The sequence below is a fragment of the Nicotiana tabacum genome, chromosome 10, assembly GCF_000715075.1.
Source record: "Nicotiana tabacum cultivar K326 chromosome 10, ASM71507v2, whole genome shotgun sequence".
NCBI classification, from domain to species: Eukaryota; Viridiplantae; Streptophyta; class Magnoliopsida; order Solanales; family Solanaceae; genus Nicotiana; species Nicotiana tabacum.
The window spans coordinates 56896495-56914039 of record NC_134089.1 but is presented as its reverse complement, the minus strand read 5'-3'; the positions used below and the strand labels follow the sequence as shown (position 1 = coordinate 56914039).

The 17545-nt window shown below is 33.9% G+C and overlaps 1 protein-coding gene across 5 annotated transcripts; it reads right to left on the bottom strand.

Moving 5' to 3' along the window:
- Positions 1–8380: 8380 nt before the first annotated feature.
- LOC107770211 (uncharacterized) lies at positions 8381–15827 on the bottom strand. Of its 5 annotated transcripts, none has more exons than XR_012695510.1 (8): positions 15668–15827; positions 15489–15576; positions 15347–15405; positions 15121–15254; positions 14182–14392; positions 11965–12136; positions 11005–11069; positions 8381–8784 (listed from the first exon to the last, which is right to left on the bottom strand). XR_012695510.1 is itself a non-coding variant. In XM_016589488.2 (7 exons), the coding sequence occupies exons 1-6, from the start codon at positions 15668–15670 to the stop codon at positions 11966–11968; spliced, it is 666 nt and encodes a 221-aa protein (XP_016444974.1). In that variant the 5' UTR covers positions 15671–15826; the 3' UTR covers positions 8381–8784; position 11965. The 5 variants fall into 5 exon arrangements, 2 of the variants coding, with proteins under 2 accessions (XP_016444974.1, XP_075078977.1); XR_012695509.1 differs by having other exon boundaries at positions 10907–11053; XR_012695508.1 differs by having other exon boundaries at positions 11005–11053.
- Between the last annotated feature and the right edge of the window lie 1718 nt (positions 15828–17545).

Below are 17545 nucleotides of genomic sequence, written 5' to 3'. Positions count from 1 at the left end.
AAGAACAAAGTTGAACGCGACTACGGGCCAGTTCCTAAAGTTAGCATATTGTTGTCCTTAGTTGAGTTGTAACTTTGTGATTGTAATTATTATATCTCCTAAATTGCTTAGCTAGAAGCATTGATTAGGAATCCTCTTTTAAAATCTGTAAACTCTTTGAGTTTATGTTGTGACTAGATTTAGTCATAAGCAAAAGTCTTTGTAACTGTAGAGTGACAAAGTGGCTTGTGGTAAGAACATCACAAGTTAGTAAAAGTCTTTGTAACTAGGAGTCACAAAGTGGCTTGTGGTAAGAGTACCACAAGTTAGTTGAGTTGAATTCTTTGTAATGGAGTCATTATAAAGTGGCTTGTAATAGGTTTTTACAAGTTAGTGAAGTTGAAAGCCTACTGGTGTAGGCGGTGGTTTTCGGTCCCCTTGTGTGAGATTTTTTCACGTAAAAATCCCGTGTCTCATTTACTTACAGTTTATTACCATTCTCAGTAGAATCTCGTAGAGGACCAGGTACTCTACTGTTTGATGGACTCATACAAACTAACAGTAATAATATCCGGGAATTTAGGGGCAAATTCAATACTTCGTTTAATAGGAATAATTTTTTCCTTGACCCAAAAATCTTACATTTGTCTGGAAAAGATGCATTTTGGGCTTGGATATTACTAGTCTATTCTGAATTATGATCTTTTCGAAAATATCTAAATGCCTAAAATGCATTTCTATATTTATAGAAAATACTAGGATATCATCTATATAGACAATTATGAAATTAGTATAAGGTATGAAAATATTATTCATAATTTTCTAAAATTCAAAATGGGCATTTTTAACCCAAAAGGCATTACGTTCCATTCATACTGGCCTATTGGAACATTGAAAGTAGTTTTATATCTATCTTTTTCTACTATCTAGATTTGCCAATATTGTGATTTTAAATCAAACTTAGAAAATATAATAGCCTCATGCAATCTATCTAATAAATCCTTTTTATTAGGGATTGAATATATAATCCATTTTAACACATTATTAGGAGGTTTATAATTAATAACTAACCTTGGAACTCCCCGTTCATGTTCTGCATGTTTATTAACATACAAAGCTGTACAAGTCCATTTGGACTTTGAGGGTCTTATTAAATCCTTTTGCAGTAAGGATTCAATTTTCTTTTTGCATAACTTTAAATCTTCAGAGTTCATTTGACAAGGCCTAGTTTTAGTAGGAATATTATCCTCCAAAAAGTCTTCTTCGTAAGGAAGACTTACAATATGTTTCTTCCTATTCCAAAACTGGTTTGGATGATCTCCACAAATCTGTAAAGAAAATTGATTTTTAATAAATCAATTTTATCAATGAGTTTACGAGTTTTTAAATCATGTTCAATAGTAAGGCTACAAATCTCATTCTTTAAAAATTAATTTGTCTAGTCTTTGCAGTAATACAACAACAACGACAACATACCTAGTAAAATCCCATTAGTAGGGTCTGGGGAGGGTAGAATGTACGCAGACCTTACCCCTACCCCAGAAGGGTAGAGAAGCTATTTCCGGGAGACTCTCGGCTCAACAGAAGAGATAATAATTTCAGAAAAAAATGAAAGAAGAGATAGGTAACAACAAAAGAAGCAAGAGAAGTGATAATAATATCTTAAAATAGACCAAATAAGTGAAAGGGAGTGCAATAATATATTCATATGCAAAATAACAAAATAGTGTGAACATAACGTATATCACTACCAGACATAGGCAAAACTCTATCAGACTACCCGGTACAAAGAGGAAAAAACTATGAACTACCCCTAGCCTACAACACTAATGCTCGACCTCCACGCTTTCCTATCAAGAGCCATGTCCTCGGAAATCTCGAGTCGCGTCATGTCTTGCCTGATTACCTCGCCCCAATTCTTCTTAGGCCGCCCTCTACCTCTTCTCATACCTGCCAAAGCCAACTGCTCGCACCTCCTAACCGGGGAATCTATGGTTCTCCTCCGCACGTGTCCAAACCACCTAAGCCTCGCTTCCCGCATCTTGTCATCCACGGGAGCAACTCCCACATTCTCCCTAATAACTTCATTCCTTATCTTATCCAGTTTAGTATGCCCACACATCCATCTCAACATCCTCATCTCGACTACTTTCATCTTCTGGATATGTGAATTCTTAACTGGCCAACGCTCAGCCCCATATAACATAGCCGGCCTAACCACCGCTCTGTAGAACTTACCTTTGAGTTTCAATGGTACCCTGTTGTCACACAGGACTCCAGATGCTAACCGCCATTTCATCCATCTCTCCCCATATAACATAGTCTTTGCAGTAATATTATTAGAAATTATCTCATTTAAAAATCTTTGAACTGGCTGAGTTATAAACTTGAAAGTAATTTTTTGCCCATTAAAGATTCCTCTGAAACTATGAGTATCCCAGTTGGTAAAAGGAATTAGGCGGTGGAAAAATGAGACCCCTAATATTATATTGTGGGAAATATCTTTTACTAAAACAAAGCTTTCTGGTATACAAACTTTGTTTTGCCAAATATATGCTTTTGGTAGTTTATAAGAAATACTTGTTTGGTGTCCATTGGCATTTTTAATCTATGAGTGATTTTATGAAAATATCTTGATGGTATTACCCCTTCTTTATACAACTCAAATATGCTCTACTATAAAATAAAACAGTAAACTCTTTTTTGAAATTATAATCAATTAAAAGAGTTACTTTTATAATAAATTTCTGAGTAGTAAAGAGTTGGACTTTTTGCAAGAATTCATCTTCTGCAAAGTCAATTGCTCCTAGAAATTTACTCTTTGCATCCTCTTTACTTGTACCAACTTCATCACCAAAAGAATTTTCAGTAATATTAGTACTGAATTCGTGATTTCCACTAAGGTCAAAGTTTTCTAATTTGAAAACTCTTTTGTCTAAGGCTATATTTGAAGTCTTTAGTCCCTTGATCTCTTCTTTCAGATTACTAATCTCACTATTTAGATCTTGGATAGTAGTCGAACTATCAATGGCTTGGGATTTTCTCTTAAAATCTTTGTGACATCAGACAAAATATATGGTCCCTTTTGAGAAGGAATTTCTTCTTTCTCCGTATTGACTTCGGGACTTGTTGGTAATTTGTCCATTTTGTCGATAATTTGGGACCTTTGTTTCGGGTCTTTAATAACTCTAAGAAAATCTAATAACTTATCATTGGTCTAGACATTGATATCCAAATCCTTAAATTGAGAATATATATATATATATATATATATATTATAAAACCATGATCAGTTTGTTTTGAACATTGTTCCTAATTATAGGGTTCATGATCCTCTTCAGATGAGATATAATTTTCCTCCTAAAGGACTCGTAAATCTTTATCCGTTGATGAATCTTCCCTATCACTGTTATCTGAACCAGAATTTTCTGGGGAAGAATTTAATAGAATCTTATATAAAGAATCTTTAGTCTTATCATCTATGTCAAGGTTCTTAATATTATCTTTGACCTTGCAGTCCCTGGCATAATGACCTACCCTACCACATTTGTAGCAAGCATTGAGATTCTTAGATTTTATAAAATCTTTTTTTTTCTTTATAAAGACTTTTCCTGTTCTTTTTCCGCTCTTGTTTTTTATCAAAAGATCCCCTTTTCTTTTTATAATTTTGAATTATTTTTTCTTCTTACGAGGCTTTTTCCCTATTTGCATGGATATCTATGGCGAATTGATCACAAAACTCCCCTAGCTGCTATCTTTCATTAAGACGATGTTTCTTAATCTGCTGATTCAGCTTAATCTCATTATATAAGGCTAAACCTTCTTGAGTACATACACTAAATAATTTTTCATAGGATTATACCTCATAATTTATATTCATTGTTGTGCCACGAAGGTCTTTTCTTAAACTTTCAACAAAGAATAGTAGGAGTCCGTCAATAAATTTGGACTTCATATTACATTCTGGCAATTTCATAACTCTGAAAAGGAAAACATCTTTATACCATCTAAAAGATGTTAAGATTTACACCTAAGATTTTGAAGCATAGTTCTTGCATTTGATATCTAGAACTTACCCTATGTGTTTGCAAAATAAAATAGTAGTTTTATCCAGTCTTGGAAGTGATATAGGCATTTCTTTGTTGAACAAGATATATATAGTTTACCCGCCTAATTGTTATGTATCGTAGTTAACCCTTTGAACCTATAATCCTGTTTCTTTGGCAACCACATTACAAGCCTTACCCATTTGTTTGAATTAACCATCTATTTGAATCTTTTCACCTCTCATGAGCACTTGAATTGTTATGAACTTTGTAAAAGTTAGAGTTTAGGGTGGTTGGTTTGGCTTTTGAGTGAAACTAGTGAAATAAGGAGAAATGTGCAATGTTTTGAAAAAGTAAGAGCCACTTGAATTGAAAAGACAAGGAAAAAGGAAAAAGGAAAAATAGTTGTATTGTTGTGCAAAATTCCTTGATAGTGGTGACTCTTGAAGTAATTGTGCTTAAAAAAGTATAGAGTTAATATATATTGATGTGAAGTTGGAGTTATGGTTTGACATAAGTGTGGGGTTTTAAATGTTAAAGTATATATATTAAAGTTCTTAGGAAGGTGTAGTCACTATTATATCTAAATATATCCTACCCGACCCGCAACCTATATTACAACCAATTAAAGTCCTACTTGATCCTAGACTGAATGAGATCAATTAGTAGAGTAGTACACTATGGGCAAGCCTATGGTTCATCTTTGTGGCATATGAATGTTGTTTTTGATAGTGAGTGAATTCTTTCTATCTTGAGTTCCTAATGGTATTAATTTCTATTGTGTGTGGAACTACTCTCTATTGTTGTGTGAGGGCACTTGATTCATGAAGGAAAGGCAATGTTGTTGACCTCTATGTTAGAGTAAATGAGTGAGTTGTGAATAATGTGTGGTACTTGTGAGTCAAATATTTGAGGCAAGGATGTTACACTATTGTGCTTAGTCTATTTTAAATACTCTTGGTGTGATGAGTTAGGAGAGTTGCTTAGTAAGGTTGTGTCTATATAAAGTGTGATTTCATTGCTCGAGGACGAGAAATAGTTAAAGTGTGGGGTGTTGAGGATAGGCTAGAATTACGTATTTTAGTCTCTTATTACACTCTAATTTACTGCACTTTAATTGAGTTTGAGCTTTAATCGCTAGTGTTTTGCACTAAATGTGTGTTTTATGCCTTGTAGGAGTAATTTCGATCTATGTAGATGTTATGGAATGAATTCAAACTATTCTGGAGCTTTGAAGTCTGAGTAAAAGCTCAAGAATTAAGTTAGGATCGTGTTCGGGGAGCAACGGGTGATAGTGCACTTTAAGAACGAAATGAAGAATTGAGCAGGCATACTGAGCATTGTCGAGTAAAATGCACATAACTTTTTGCTCAGAAATCCGTTTGGACTCCACAATATATCGTTGGAAAGCTATTTAAAAGGGTTACAACTTTCATATTTTCCATTTTTTAAAATTTCCACAGTCGCGCCGTGTGGGGCACTGCATAGCGCGCTGCGGCTGTGTAAATTGATGTTGCCCTCAAATTGCATGCTCTCTGAAGTTCCCCACAAGCACACAGCGTGGCGCGTCGTTCCATGCAGCGCGCCTGCTAATTTTTACAGAGTTATTTTCCTATTTCGCTATGGAGAAGGTATTTTCGTCTAGGCCCGACCCTACTTGGTATAAATACATGTAAAAACGTCAGTTTTGCGACTTTTGACATACTTTAGACCAAGGGAGAGCACAGAGCCGCCGTGGAGGCCGGGTTTCATCTTTTTTTCCACCAAATTTAGTAATTTTTATGTTTCTTTATATGATTTGTTGTTTGCCTACCATGTCTATGTGGAGCTAAACTTCATGTTCTAGGGTTGTGGTTCTTTCATGACTATTGTTATTCGAATATTGATTTTGATTTCTTGATTTATTATATTGGTTTATTTATTCAATCTTGTGCTTAATTATTTGATTGATTGATCACCAATTGAATGTTATCTGTGAATCTAGAGTTGAACTCGAAAGTAGGAATTCTAGATTGCATATATGATTGAGTAGAGCAAGTTCTTGAACCTGGGCATCAGGGAATGAATTCGCGATTAGGATAGACATATACCTAATTGTCTTGCTTGGTTGATTTACAGGAATTATAAATGCGTTCTTGTTAGTCCTAATTCCATAGACATATAGGCGTTAGATTAGTTTGAATATGCGAGTAAGAACTCGACAGATTCTTATAAGAAATATTAATCTTGACAACCAATAAACCAGATAAATTAATTAGTCAGTTCAATTGAAGAATACAATAGGATTGTTAGATAGCCCATAACCTAGATCGTTTCCATTGCATTGATAACATAAAAATCTGCTATCCTTTTATTTAGAGTTCATTATTTGTTTTCTTTTTATTTTAATTATATTAGAATCAAATACTTCTAGGTTTAAGTATTGTTTAGATAATTAGGATAGTCTAATTCAGTTAATAGTTAATCACAAGTTCTCGTGGGTTCGACATTTAATTTTTAGTCATTTTATTACTTGATAACCGCGTATATTTGCGTATGTATTTGACCGAAACAATAGTTACAAAGTCAGCAAGTTGGGTCTTATTGACGCAATTATATTCAAGTTCAAGTATTCAATAGGTACTATACTCTATTCCTGTATTTACATGGAATCTCATGACAAGTTAAGGGCCCTCAAGTTATTCAGCCTTTCATAATCTTCATTGGCTTAGTTTTCTTTTCCATATTTTACTGCAAAAACAGTAGACAAGAAGCTGATGCACGAGACAATTGCTGCTGCTTTGATGGAAAAGAAAAGGCGAGAAGCTGATGCAAAAACAAAAGATGAGAATCTAGGGTGTGTTTGGTATAACGGAAAATATTTTTCAAGAAAATATTTTTTTGGAAAACAAGTAGTAATTTTATTCATTTTTCGGTATTTGGTACGCAAATTAAGGAAAATGACTTCTTAAAAGATAAATAATTTAGATATAATAAACATGAAGTCATAAACTTTCAAACCAATAACTTTCCGAATCCATAAATTTCATAAACTTTTGAATCGTTAAACTTTCGAAACCGCGAAATTTTCGAACCCGTAAACTTTATAATTTTTAAACTCGTAAACTTCAAAACACATAAACCTCTGAACTCATAACTTTGGAACTTGTAAAATTTTGAACCTTTAAACCGATAAATGAAAAAACTAAAACTAAAAAATATATTTAAAAAATATTTTTTTTTGGGGGGGGGGGGGGTGGGGTGGGGCGGAGGGGTAGTAGGGTAGGTGATAACGGAAAAACTGAAATTTAAAAAAAAAAAAACTTTTTTTGGAGAGGGGGTGTGATGGGTTGGTGCGGGTGCAGAAGGTTGAGAGCGGAAGGTTGAGAGGGAGTTTTGAAAAATATTTTTCCTTCTCTTGTTCGTAAAGTAAATATTTTCCAAAACATTTAAGCCAACCAAACAGGAAAAAATTGAAAAAACTCGTACCAAACACACCCCTAATCTTCATTGGATTTCACCGAACTGCTGCTGCTGCTTCTTCTTAATTCCATATACCTCAATTCCCAAGTAATTCAAAAACTCAAAACAGAAGTAACCTAAGAAAGTACACAAAAGCAGAGAGACCAAATCCGCCGGAGTAATCTACTGCGTCGACTCTGCCACCGCTGTACTCGTACGTGCCGACAAAGATTCATCTAGAAAACTTAATCGGCATTGGTGTTGATCTTTTTTGCCTTCTCATCATCTTGTTTTTTCTCTAAACTAAATTGGAGAAAATTAAGAGAGGAAAAACACTATGGACAGAAAATGACACAAATGAATGAAGATTTGAGAGGATTTTGACTGATAACTATCCATTCCAACTAATATTGGAGACACTTTTTAACTAAAGCAAGATTCTAAGAGTGAAAACCTGATCCAAAAAAGAAGAAAGAAAAACTGAAGATACATTAAAGTAAGAATTTTTTCGGTGGTCTGCAATATTTTCAGATGGGAATGTGAGTGAGCAAAAAAAAAGTAAGTGATTAGAAAGAAAAAGAAAAAGAAACTAAGAAAAGAATAAAAAGAAGTGGAAAAAAAATTAGATGAAATACACTATCCTTCATCTAGGGGCTATAAGGAGATATTCTTAGGGTCGTGGACTACTTTGCGGGGAATTTGATGTATTTTTCCCAAAAATTACCTAAGAAAGTGACTCCACTCTGAAGACAAGCAAATAGTCCAATTATGTCGATATTTCCCAATTTATCTGTTGTAGATCAATTTATAAATACAAACATGGCTGCTGAAATATGGAAAAAAAAAAGACGAAAAATGTGTAAGTATGCATGCATAGCTGTGTGGAGTGAAGGGTAAACAATTTAGATTCAGAGTTCAGACGTTAAACCATGATTATACTTTTGTTGTCTACATGATGAAAGATCATCCTCTTTGCACATGATCAAAGCTTTTTCAGCATTCAGATACAGGATAATGCATTGAAGAGGGGAGACCTTGTTTCTCCCCTCAAACAAAAACAAAAAGCAATTAGAGGAAAAGCACCAGATGAACACCAAACTCCAAAATTTATCTCCCAACGTGAACAAAAAAATGCTTTTGACACAGCTATTATGTAAAATTCCTTCCCACCCACCCAAAATAAGAAGAGCCTCTTCTGTACAGTTGCAGGACATTAGTCTGACCAAATGGACCAAAACCATAGAAAAACAGGATGCAAAAGGTCTGCAATGTTAACTTCACCAATTAAGTCACCTTCAGCTGCAGGATAAAGTGAAACCTGAAACAGATCAGCAAATATAAGAAGGCTGGCGAAATATAGAGTGAAGAGGTGGTATAATAAGAAAAAGTCCTTCCCAGCCGATGAACAAATAGAGAAAGAGCTGAATAGCAGTTTACAGTGCAAAAGAAAGAGCTTTAAAGCAGTATAGATTAAGGGCATATTGACATTCCCCTCAAAAAGCATGGAATTATAAAATTCGATGTGTAACCTACTGCTAAACCTAGCAGTTTAAGGCTACGCTTTGACCACTTGGCACACCTTTCGCAGTATAGGTCTACTAAATAGACAAGAAAAAACAATGTTCATACTTGGAGTTATTGTAAAGGTATAATCTTAGTCAAGCTTCTTTTATCTTCCTCATGTCTGTTATCCTTTTTTGACAGACTTTAATGTACAGCTATAAGTTTACCATTACTTACATTCATTTCATTAGGGAAAGAAATATTACTCCCTTACATTCATTTCATTAGGGAAAGAAATATTACTCCCTCCGTTCCACTTTATGTGGCAACATTTTCTTTTTAATTCATTCCAAAAAGAATGGCAGCTTACAAATTTTGAAAACAATGAACTTCTCATTTTGTCCTTAATGTAAATGATTATAACCATCTCGTTAAATTCCGTGCCTATTCAAACTTTGCCACATAAAGTGGAATGGAGGGATTATTCAGCAGACCACAAGTTGTTATTATTTTTTTCATTGTTTATAATTTCTTTTTAAAGATTACTATATCCCAATGCTTCCCGAGGGTCAAACTAAGTGAACTTTGAATATCTTTTTCCATTTTTTTTATAGCCAAGAAATCTTCAAGGGCCAGTGGGGCACAGTTTAAAACTCGGTGGATAATGGGTCCGCACCCTTCTCCATTAAATACCAAACTTTTGTCTGCAACGAAATTTGAACCCGTGACGCGTGCGATCTACATTCCCGTCACTAGACCAAAGCCCTAGGAGCTGAATATCTTCTGTAGCTTTCAATAAGCAAAGAGGAGCCGAACAAATGCATAAGGATATTTTATTTCTAAGAAATGATATCCTTGGATTTTATAGCCAGTAAAGTAACATGCCTTACCTTAGATTTTGCCTCCTACTAGCACACTATACTAAAGCACTATTTCGTCAACTTACCTTCACTTGATAATATAAAAATGATCAACTGCTGTAAAGTCAAACAATTAAAAAAAAAAAAATGGGATGGTGAGACTACCTTGCACTCAAGGGCTGGCTTGAGAACTATTTCAGCTTGGCACCCTTCAGGCCCTACTCAATGTTATGCATTCAGCACAGAAGACATGTAAATTAATAGCTGAGCTTAAGCCTCAAAATTCCTGACTAACAGGCTTCAGGCTACCATGCACACTACGGTTAGCTCTCGAACTATTTAAGCTATCTTCAGGCACTAGTCAATATAACCCATACAGAGCAGAGGTCGAGGTAATTTTATAGCTGAGCTTAAGCCTCAAATTTCTTGGCTCACAAGCTTCTTCACCCTCCAAGGTGTTTCATATCCAGCTTCTATCCTACGTAACACTCGCTCCTGCTTCCTCTATCTCTATCCTCTTATGTCAACACGAACAAAATCAAAAAACCGTCCCCCACCCTTATATTACTCAAGCCACGTTGAGCTTGCGCCTTGATAACTCATTCTAAATTAACCTCGGTGAAAAAGCTATAAAAGTTGGAAATTGGAATGCTTGGCCAGGAACTAGTTCGGGATTATTCCAGTTAAGCCAAACAAAGCATCTCTAGGGTTGTCTCAGATGGATTACATACTTATTTTAGATGGATGCTCAACCTCATTCTTTCCAAAATCTTTCATCTGTCTTTTTTCCTATATCTGTCATCTGTCTTCATTATAGTAAATTCTACTCCCTCCGTTCCAGTTTATGTGAACCTATTTCCTTTTTGGTCCGTTCCAAAAAGAATGACCCCTTTCTAAATTTGAAAACAATTTAGCTTAAACTTCCAATTATACCCTTAATGAGAAGCTTTTATAACCACACATACTCTAGACCCCTTTTTTGACTTGTTTAGAACCAGAAATTCCAAAAGTCTTCATTTTTTCTTAAACTCCGTATCCAGTCAAACAGATTCACATAAATTGGAACGGAGGTAGTACCTTTTATTGACAAAACATGACAATAGCACACGAAGTTATGGTCTTTCATCAAATAGAGAAATGATAGCCTTGCTTATGAAAAGCATGTGTCTCCCTACCTTCCTTCTTCCTTGTTCTTTTTCCACCCATCTATAGAACTCTTTAATCCTGAGTAAAGTTCAATCTGACAATGAGATGTTTCCAAGCAGAATGACATATCTTATGCATTTGTAATGGATGATGAGCTATGTGCATGATTTAAATGTCATACAGAAATAAAGAAAACATAAATATTATCACAGCACCAAAGATTATGAGCTGAATTCAATTATATTTTCATGGCTTCCTCAGAAATAAATGTCACTAAAACCTGCATTTATTCGTATAATTCTCATCAAAGGAGTAGAGCAAAAAAGAGATTGTGTATCACGAAAAAGGGATATAAAAAACTGATAAATCCTATCTATCCTTCACCACCTGCCAATGGAAGTTCAGAATTTTCTGCAGGAGTACTAGATTCAATAAAGATGGAAGAGAGAAATGAGCAAAAAGGAAGAGGTATATCTGAATGATGTCCGTTTATACTTTATACTGATCATTTTAAAGGAGTACATGAATTGAATATAGTTAAAATGACAAAAATACAACTCAGATGTCATAAAATAAAGAGGTAAAATGGCAAACTCATTCATGGGAAAATGCAGCTCTCAATTCCTTTTTACATAGCTTCTAAAATGATACAAAGAAGAAAAAGGAGACATATCCATACCAATTAATATGTCTCCTTTTTCTTCTTTGTATCATTTTAGAAGCTATGTAAAAAGGAATTGAGAGCTGCATTTTCCCATGAATGAGTTTGGCATTTTACCAATGAAAAGGTTCCCGGGATGGGTTAATTGGTATGGATATGTCTCCTTTTTCTTCTTTGTATCATTTTAGAAGCTATGTAAAAAGGAATTGAGAGCTGCATTTTCCCATGAATGAGTTTGGCATTTTACCAATGAAAAGGTTCCCAGGATGGAGGAAGGGGAAGGAGAAGCAGAAGAACATTGCTAGAATTTCAACGACAACGATTTTACCTCAACAACTTGGTTTTACATGCACTTCAATGATGTCATCATCCTCCATCCCGAGGCTACTGGGAGTTGCAGTAGGATTAATTTTATCCCCATCAAAGCAGAAAACCATATTTTTCAGATCAAGCTTGACTTTATCAGCATACGATTTGAACAGCCTCTCAAATTTATCATCCTACGAGAGTATAGATAGGATTGAGTGTCATAATAACCTTTAATTCCTCGCTATGAAGCATGAACTTATTCATATCATCTACACGAACTACACAAACAACGGAGAGCCAAATAAGAAAGACAAAAAAAACATGCAGAAATATGAACCATGACGAGTTAACATGATATAGAAACAGCTACAAAGTGAAATAGTTCAAGGCCAGAACAAAAGAAAACAAGCAATATCTTGAAGATTAATGGCAAGTCAATGCTAACAAGTGCTGATCACTTCAAGGCATAAATTAATTAATCGCTTTGTAGTAGGATTAATTTTATCCCCATCAAATCAAAAAATCAAATTTTCCAGATCAAGCTTGACTTTATCAGCATACAATTTGAACAGCCTCTCAAATTTATCATCCTACGTGAGTATAGATAGGATTGAGTGTCATAATAACATTTAATTCCTGGCTATGAACATGAACTCATTCATATCGTCTACACGAACTAGACAAACAACGGAGAGCAAAATAAGAAAGACAAGAACATACAGAAATATGAAGCATGACGAGTTAACATGATATAGAAACAGCTACAGATTGAAATAGTTCAAGGCCAAAACAAAAGAAAACAAGCAATATCTTGAACACAAAATGGAAAGTCAATGCTAACAAGTGCTGACCACTTCAAGGCATCACTGGTAAATGTTTGAAGAGCGTCGATGACTGCCGTCTTTACTAATGGGTTAATTATCAAATGAGGTTATTGGGATATGATGTATCAATTTTCCAGATGGTAATTAAAGCTGTTGTTACTACAAAACAAAAAGTCTGGTGCAGTTATTAAGTTCATATACCAAACTACTATTTTGATTGTAACGGAAAGATGGTAGGAAACTAAATCCTGCAGCTTTTGGTACATACTTGTTCCGTCATAAAAGTAATACTCCAACAGAATCGAATAGATCCTAAAGTGAACCACTTTCTTAAATAAGACAATTTACAAATTAGTGATATTATATAATTCACTTTTTTTATATATACATAATTAACAATATGGCGTAAAACCAGCTATCAAGCTTTCAAGTGTTTGAAGCGCCATAAGAGATCACGAAACCATCCTACTAATTTCTTTCCTTGCATGCTCAAATATAAACTTATCTCCTTTATAGGAGGAATTACCTTGTCCTGTGCCAATCTCAACTCATTTATTTCTGCATATGTTACATGAACTCAAAAGCTAGTACCAGTAGATGTATGTACTTACACGTATACGGAGGTCTTTTAGTCTATTTTGCAGTGTTGTTAAAACTCACTTACATTTGGTCATATTTGTTCGACAATGATGCTTTTTTTACGAGGATGCTTTAACGCAAATGAAGATCAAAGTAACATAGAGGTTTTTCCATATTGCATTTTAAAGAGGAAAAGAGAAATACTTCAAAGAACTTTCTTCCCATTTATAGAACTAAAGCTTCCTACGATCTTAGCTTCCAAGGAAAATCAAATCATCGCACAACACTACTTCACAGAACTAAAGCTTCCTACGATCTTAGCTTCCAAGGAAAATCAAATCATCCCACAACACTAATTCACAAACAACACTTGGCAAACAGCACATTTTAAGACCCTCTCATTCAGGCTAAGTTTATTTGTAATATAAGTTGGGAAGTAGTAAATCATAAGCATCAGTGAGCATTGAACTACATATGTGTAACACAATATGGCTGATAATTGTAAGCTACTTATGCAATAATAAAACATAACATGATTTAGTTTATCCTATACAAAAATACCTCGAAATCAATCAAACCAAGTCCTTTTGTAGAAAAGCACTATACATTCATTCTTTAGGATAATTTCTTTGTGTTTGTATATTATCTGTTATTTAGGATAATATACAAGTACATACTCCATTCAAGTAGCTCGAAAAACACATCATGAGATAAGGAATGAAGGAGAGATAATAGAACACCTCCTTTAAACATTATGGTGCAGATGACATAACTACATCACAGATACGCAAACTTCTTTATATGTAGATAAGAATTGCACCCTCAAGGAATACCATGTAAACTCGAAATTGTTTTGCTCCATCCTTGTCCTGGATAGAAATGACTATTTTAGCTCTTTTAGTTGGGGGTTTTGATAGCGGCTCAGCAACACTATCTTGAATAGAACGGAGGGAAGCACAAAGATCTCTTTTTATAGATTCTTCAACATCTCGGAACTCATCCTTAGCTGAGTGGGCAATGGATTCCAGCTCTTTCTTTTTCAACCTAAGAACAGCCACTCATATAATAGTAAAGAGAAAAGGAGAAGATCAAGAGCAAGTGCATTTTAATTAATTAGTAATAGAAATCTTGTCAAAGACTACAGCAGCCTCATGTAGAAGAAGAAAAAGAAAAGAAAGAAACTCTCCATTTACTAAACCCTAAACATAAGAAATGGAGCATAGGTTGGTGGCAAGCTGTCATATGATAAGAATTTAATTGATGAATAAAAATATCAATGCTATTCAATGAAATACGGGAATCGATGGTCAATTTTATGCTTTCGCTATTTGCTCATAATCTATTTATTTGAATTTAATATCTCGTTGAGGAACTTAACTCATTAAAAACTTGCTATACCGGAGAAACAAGAATATCTAATCAGTTGCCACCTAAAGAAAGCAGGCATCAATGTTAGATTCACAAAAAAGGTAATTAATGTTTAATCAGCTCAATTAATTGATACTTGGAGAATCCAACTTCCAAAAGTGAAAACTCATGAGTTACAAAAGCTGATATTCCATTCAAAATACAACAACAACAAAACCCAGTGTAATCCCACGGAGTGGGTCTGGGGAAAGTAGTTCATAGGCAGACCTCACCTCTGCCTTGTGAATTCCATTCAAAATATGGAGAAAAAAAGATCACCATAATCAAATCAGACACCATATTAATTAAATTCGTTGAGCTGAAAACACTTGATCAGGTGCAACAGCTTGCTATTATGAATTTACCTAATTTCCTTTATAGTTGAATCTTCAACAAGGTTACTAGTATGAGCAGAAATGTTTGGGGAAGGTGGCAGCCAATCCTCCTCTTCACCATCAATTATTTGAACAACTTCCATCTTGTCTTCTTTCTTTTCGACCTTTTCCAAGTCCAGCAAACATATAAATTAACATCAAGTTAAAAAATTGAAAAAACAAACAATTTACAGAACATTAAAGAAGAGAATTTTACAGCAGAATCGTTCACTTTCCGTTTCTTTGAGATTACTGGAGACGAGTCTGGACTGTCATCTGCGAGTTCAAAAGAAATATGACAAAAATCTTAAAAAGGAACCAGATACATATACACACACACATTAATAATGCTCCCTCACCGTCAAGGCAGACAAGATTGAAGGGAGTATTGAAGGGCTGAACACGTCTGTAATCAAAAAGCGGTTCCAGTTCTTCATTGGATTCCCCCTATGACAGAAAGAAAACTATCAAATTCATTAAACCCTAAGAAGAACCCTCCCTGTTGAAATACTGGCAGAAAGAAGAAGCAGAATCGCACCATTTCTGAGTTCCCCAAATCTCTCTCTCTCTCTCTCTCTCTCTCTCTCTCTCTCTCTCCCAGGAGTATTTGAGGGATTTTCGGATTGTCCCGCCGAGAAAGAAACTTCCAAGCGAATTGCCCTATGGTGCAATCCTTTTATTCTATTTTTTTTACGGGTCTTTTAGAAGAGATAAAATGGGAAATGAAAAGAAAAATGTATCAGTCCCTGCTTTCCCTTTTCCCCCTACATTGATTCGCATGACTTTTATTTGTGATTTTAAAAGTTTATGTGTTAAAAATTGTATAGTGCGATGATATTTGCGTGATTATAAAAAAAATTATTAATAAAATGGGTAAAAATAAAGAGTTTAAAGTTAAATTATTTTTAATTGTATAAATATGTCATTCTTTTTGAACACGCTAATAAGAAAAGTGTGTCATCTAAATTGAAATAGACATTTTCACTTTTACTTGTCTATTTTAACAAATCAAAAGAAAGATAATTTTTTTTCTTATTTTACCTTTATTATTAATTCTTGCTTCCATAATTACTTTTCAGGACTTTTAGAAATTCTATCATTATTAGGGGTTATATGGTAAAATACATACTACAATTATTATTTCTTAAGGGACGTAAAAAATTTAAGTGGACAAGTAAAAATAAAAAGAGTACTTAGAGAGAAAATTTAGAGTCAAAGAAATTTTTTTTCTTACAATCAACTCATTAAAAATGGGCCCTAGAGGATTTAAAAAATAATTCTTTCTTTTTTCATCCCATTATTTCCTTCTCTTCGTTCTTCCTCTACATTTTCTACATACGTTCTCTTTAATTAAACTACTCTAGAACTCCTAAAAGTATGCACGTTCTTTTTTTTAAAGTTTGTTTGGAAAGTCACCTTATAAATGGACTTGGGTGTATGTACTTATACAGTTTTAGATTTTTATCTGATAAAATATAATTACTTAATAATCATGAAATTGAATGCAACTGAGGGAGAACAATTTTTTTTTAATTTCAAGGAAGGTAATAATTGCTAGTAATTAAGAGATGCTTTTTAAATTCTCCTTTATATTTCTTTTTTGAATATACTCTACTAATCTTTTACACTCTTTCTATTATGTTTCAAATATGTGAGAAATGATTGCTGAAAATAGTTACACGTTTTATTAGATTTATTTTCTATTCATTAGTATAAATATTTATTATAAGAAAATATTTTCTAAAATTATATATGTAGAAGAAAAATCTTCCACGGTCGACCGGAGAAGGGACACCAACTACCAGTTTCGAATATTAATCGTAAAGTAGTGCGAGAAGTATAAAAATCTTATTAAAAAAAACAAAATAATAATAATAATAATAATAATAATAATAATAATAATAATAATAATAATAATAATAAGTTTAATCAATTATGTAACCTCTGTATTACCAGTGTTTTGAGGGGCCAATGCTTCCTCTATGACCCATTCTTTGGGGAAGTTTATTTCATCCCATTTAATAGGTCTTTTGGTAGTGACTTTAGATCTACCAAAACTTGTTTCTATAAGAATAGTCTCATTTTTGAAATCCATAATTTTATACATAGGATTCAAAGTATATAAATGCTTATAATAAATTCTATAACAGATACATATAACTTCAATTCCTTGCATTTAATCATAACAATGCAATTTAATACTCAATATTAAAGCATTCAACGAATTTTCGTCACTTAGAGGAATTTGTAAATTCAGACAAGCATTAAAATATACAGGGTCATAGGCCAAACAGGTTTGCACCATCCCTATAAGGGATTTTTTCTAGTTCTGATTTCTGCCATCTCTGAGAGCTGCTATAAAGCTTTCAGGTAAGCCTCTTAATGTAAGTGTCTTAAAGGCAACTTGTATTAGACC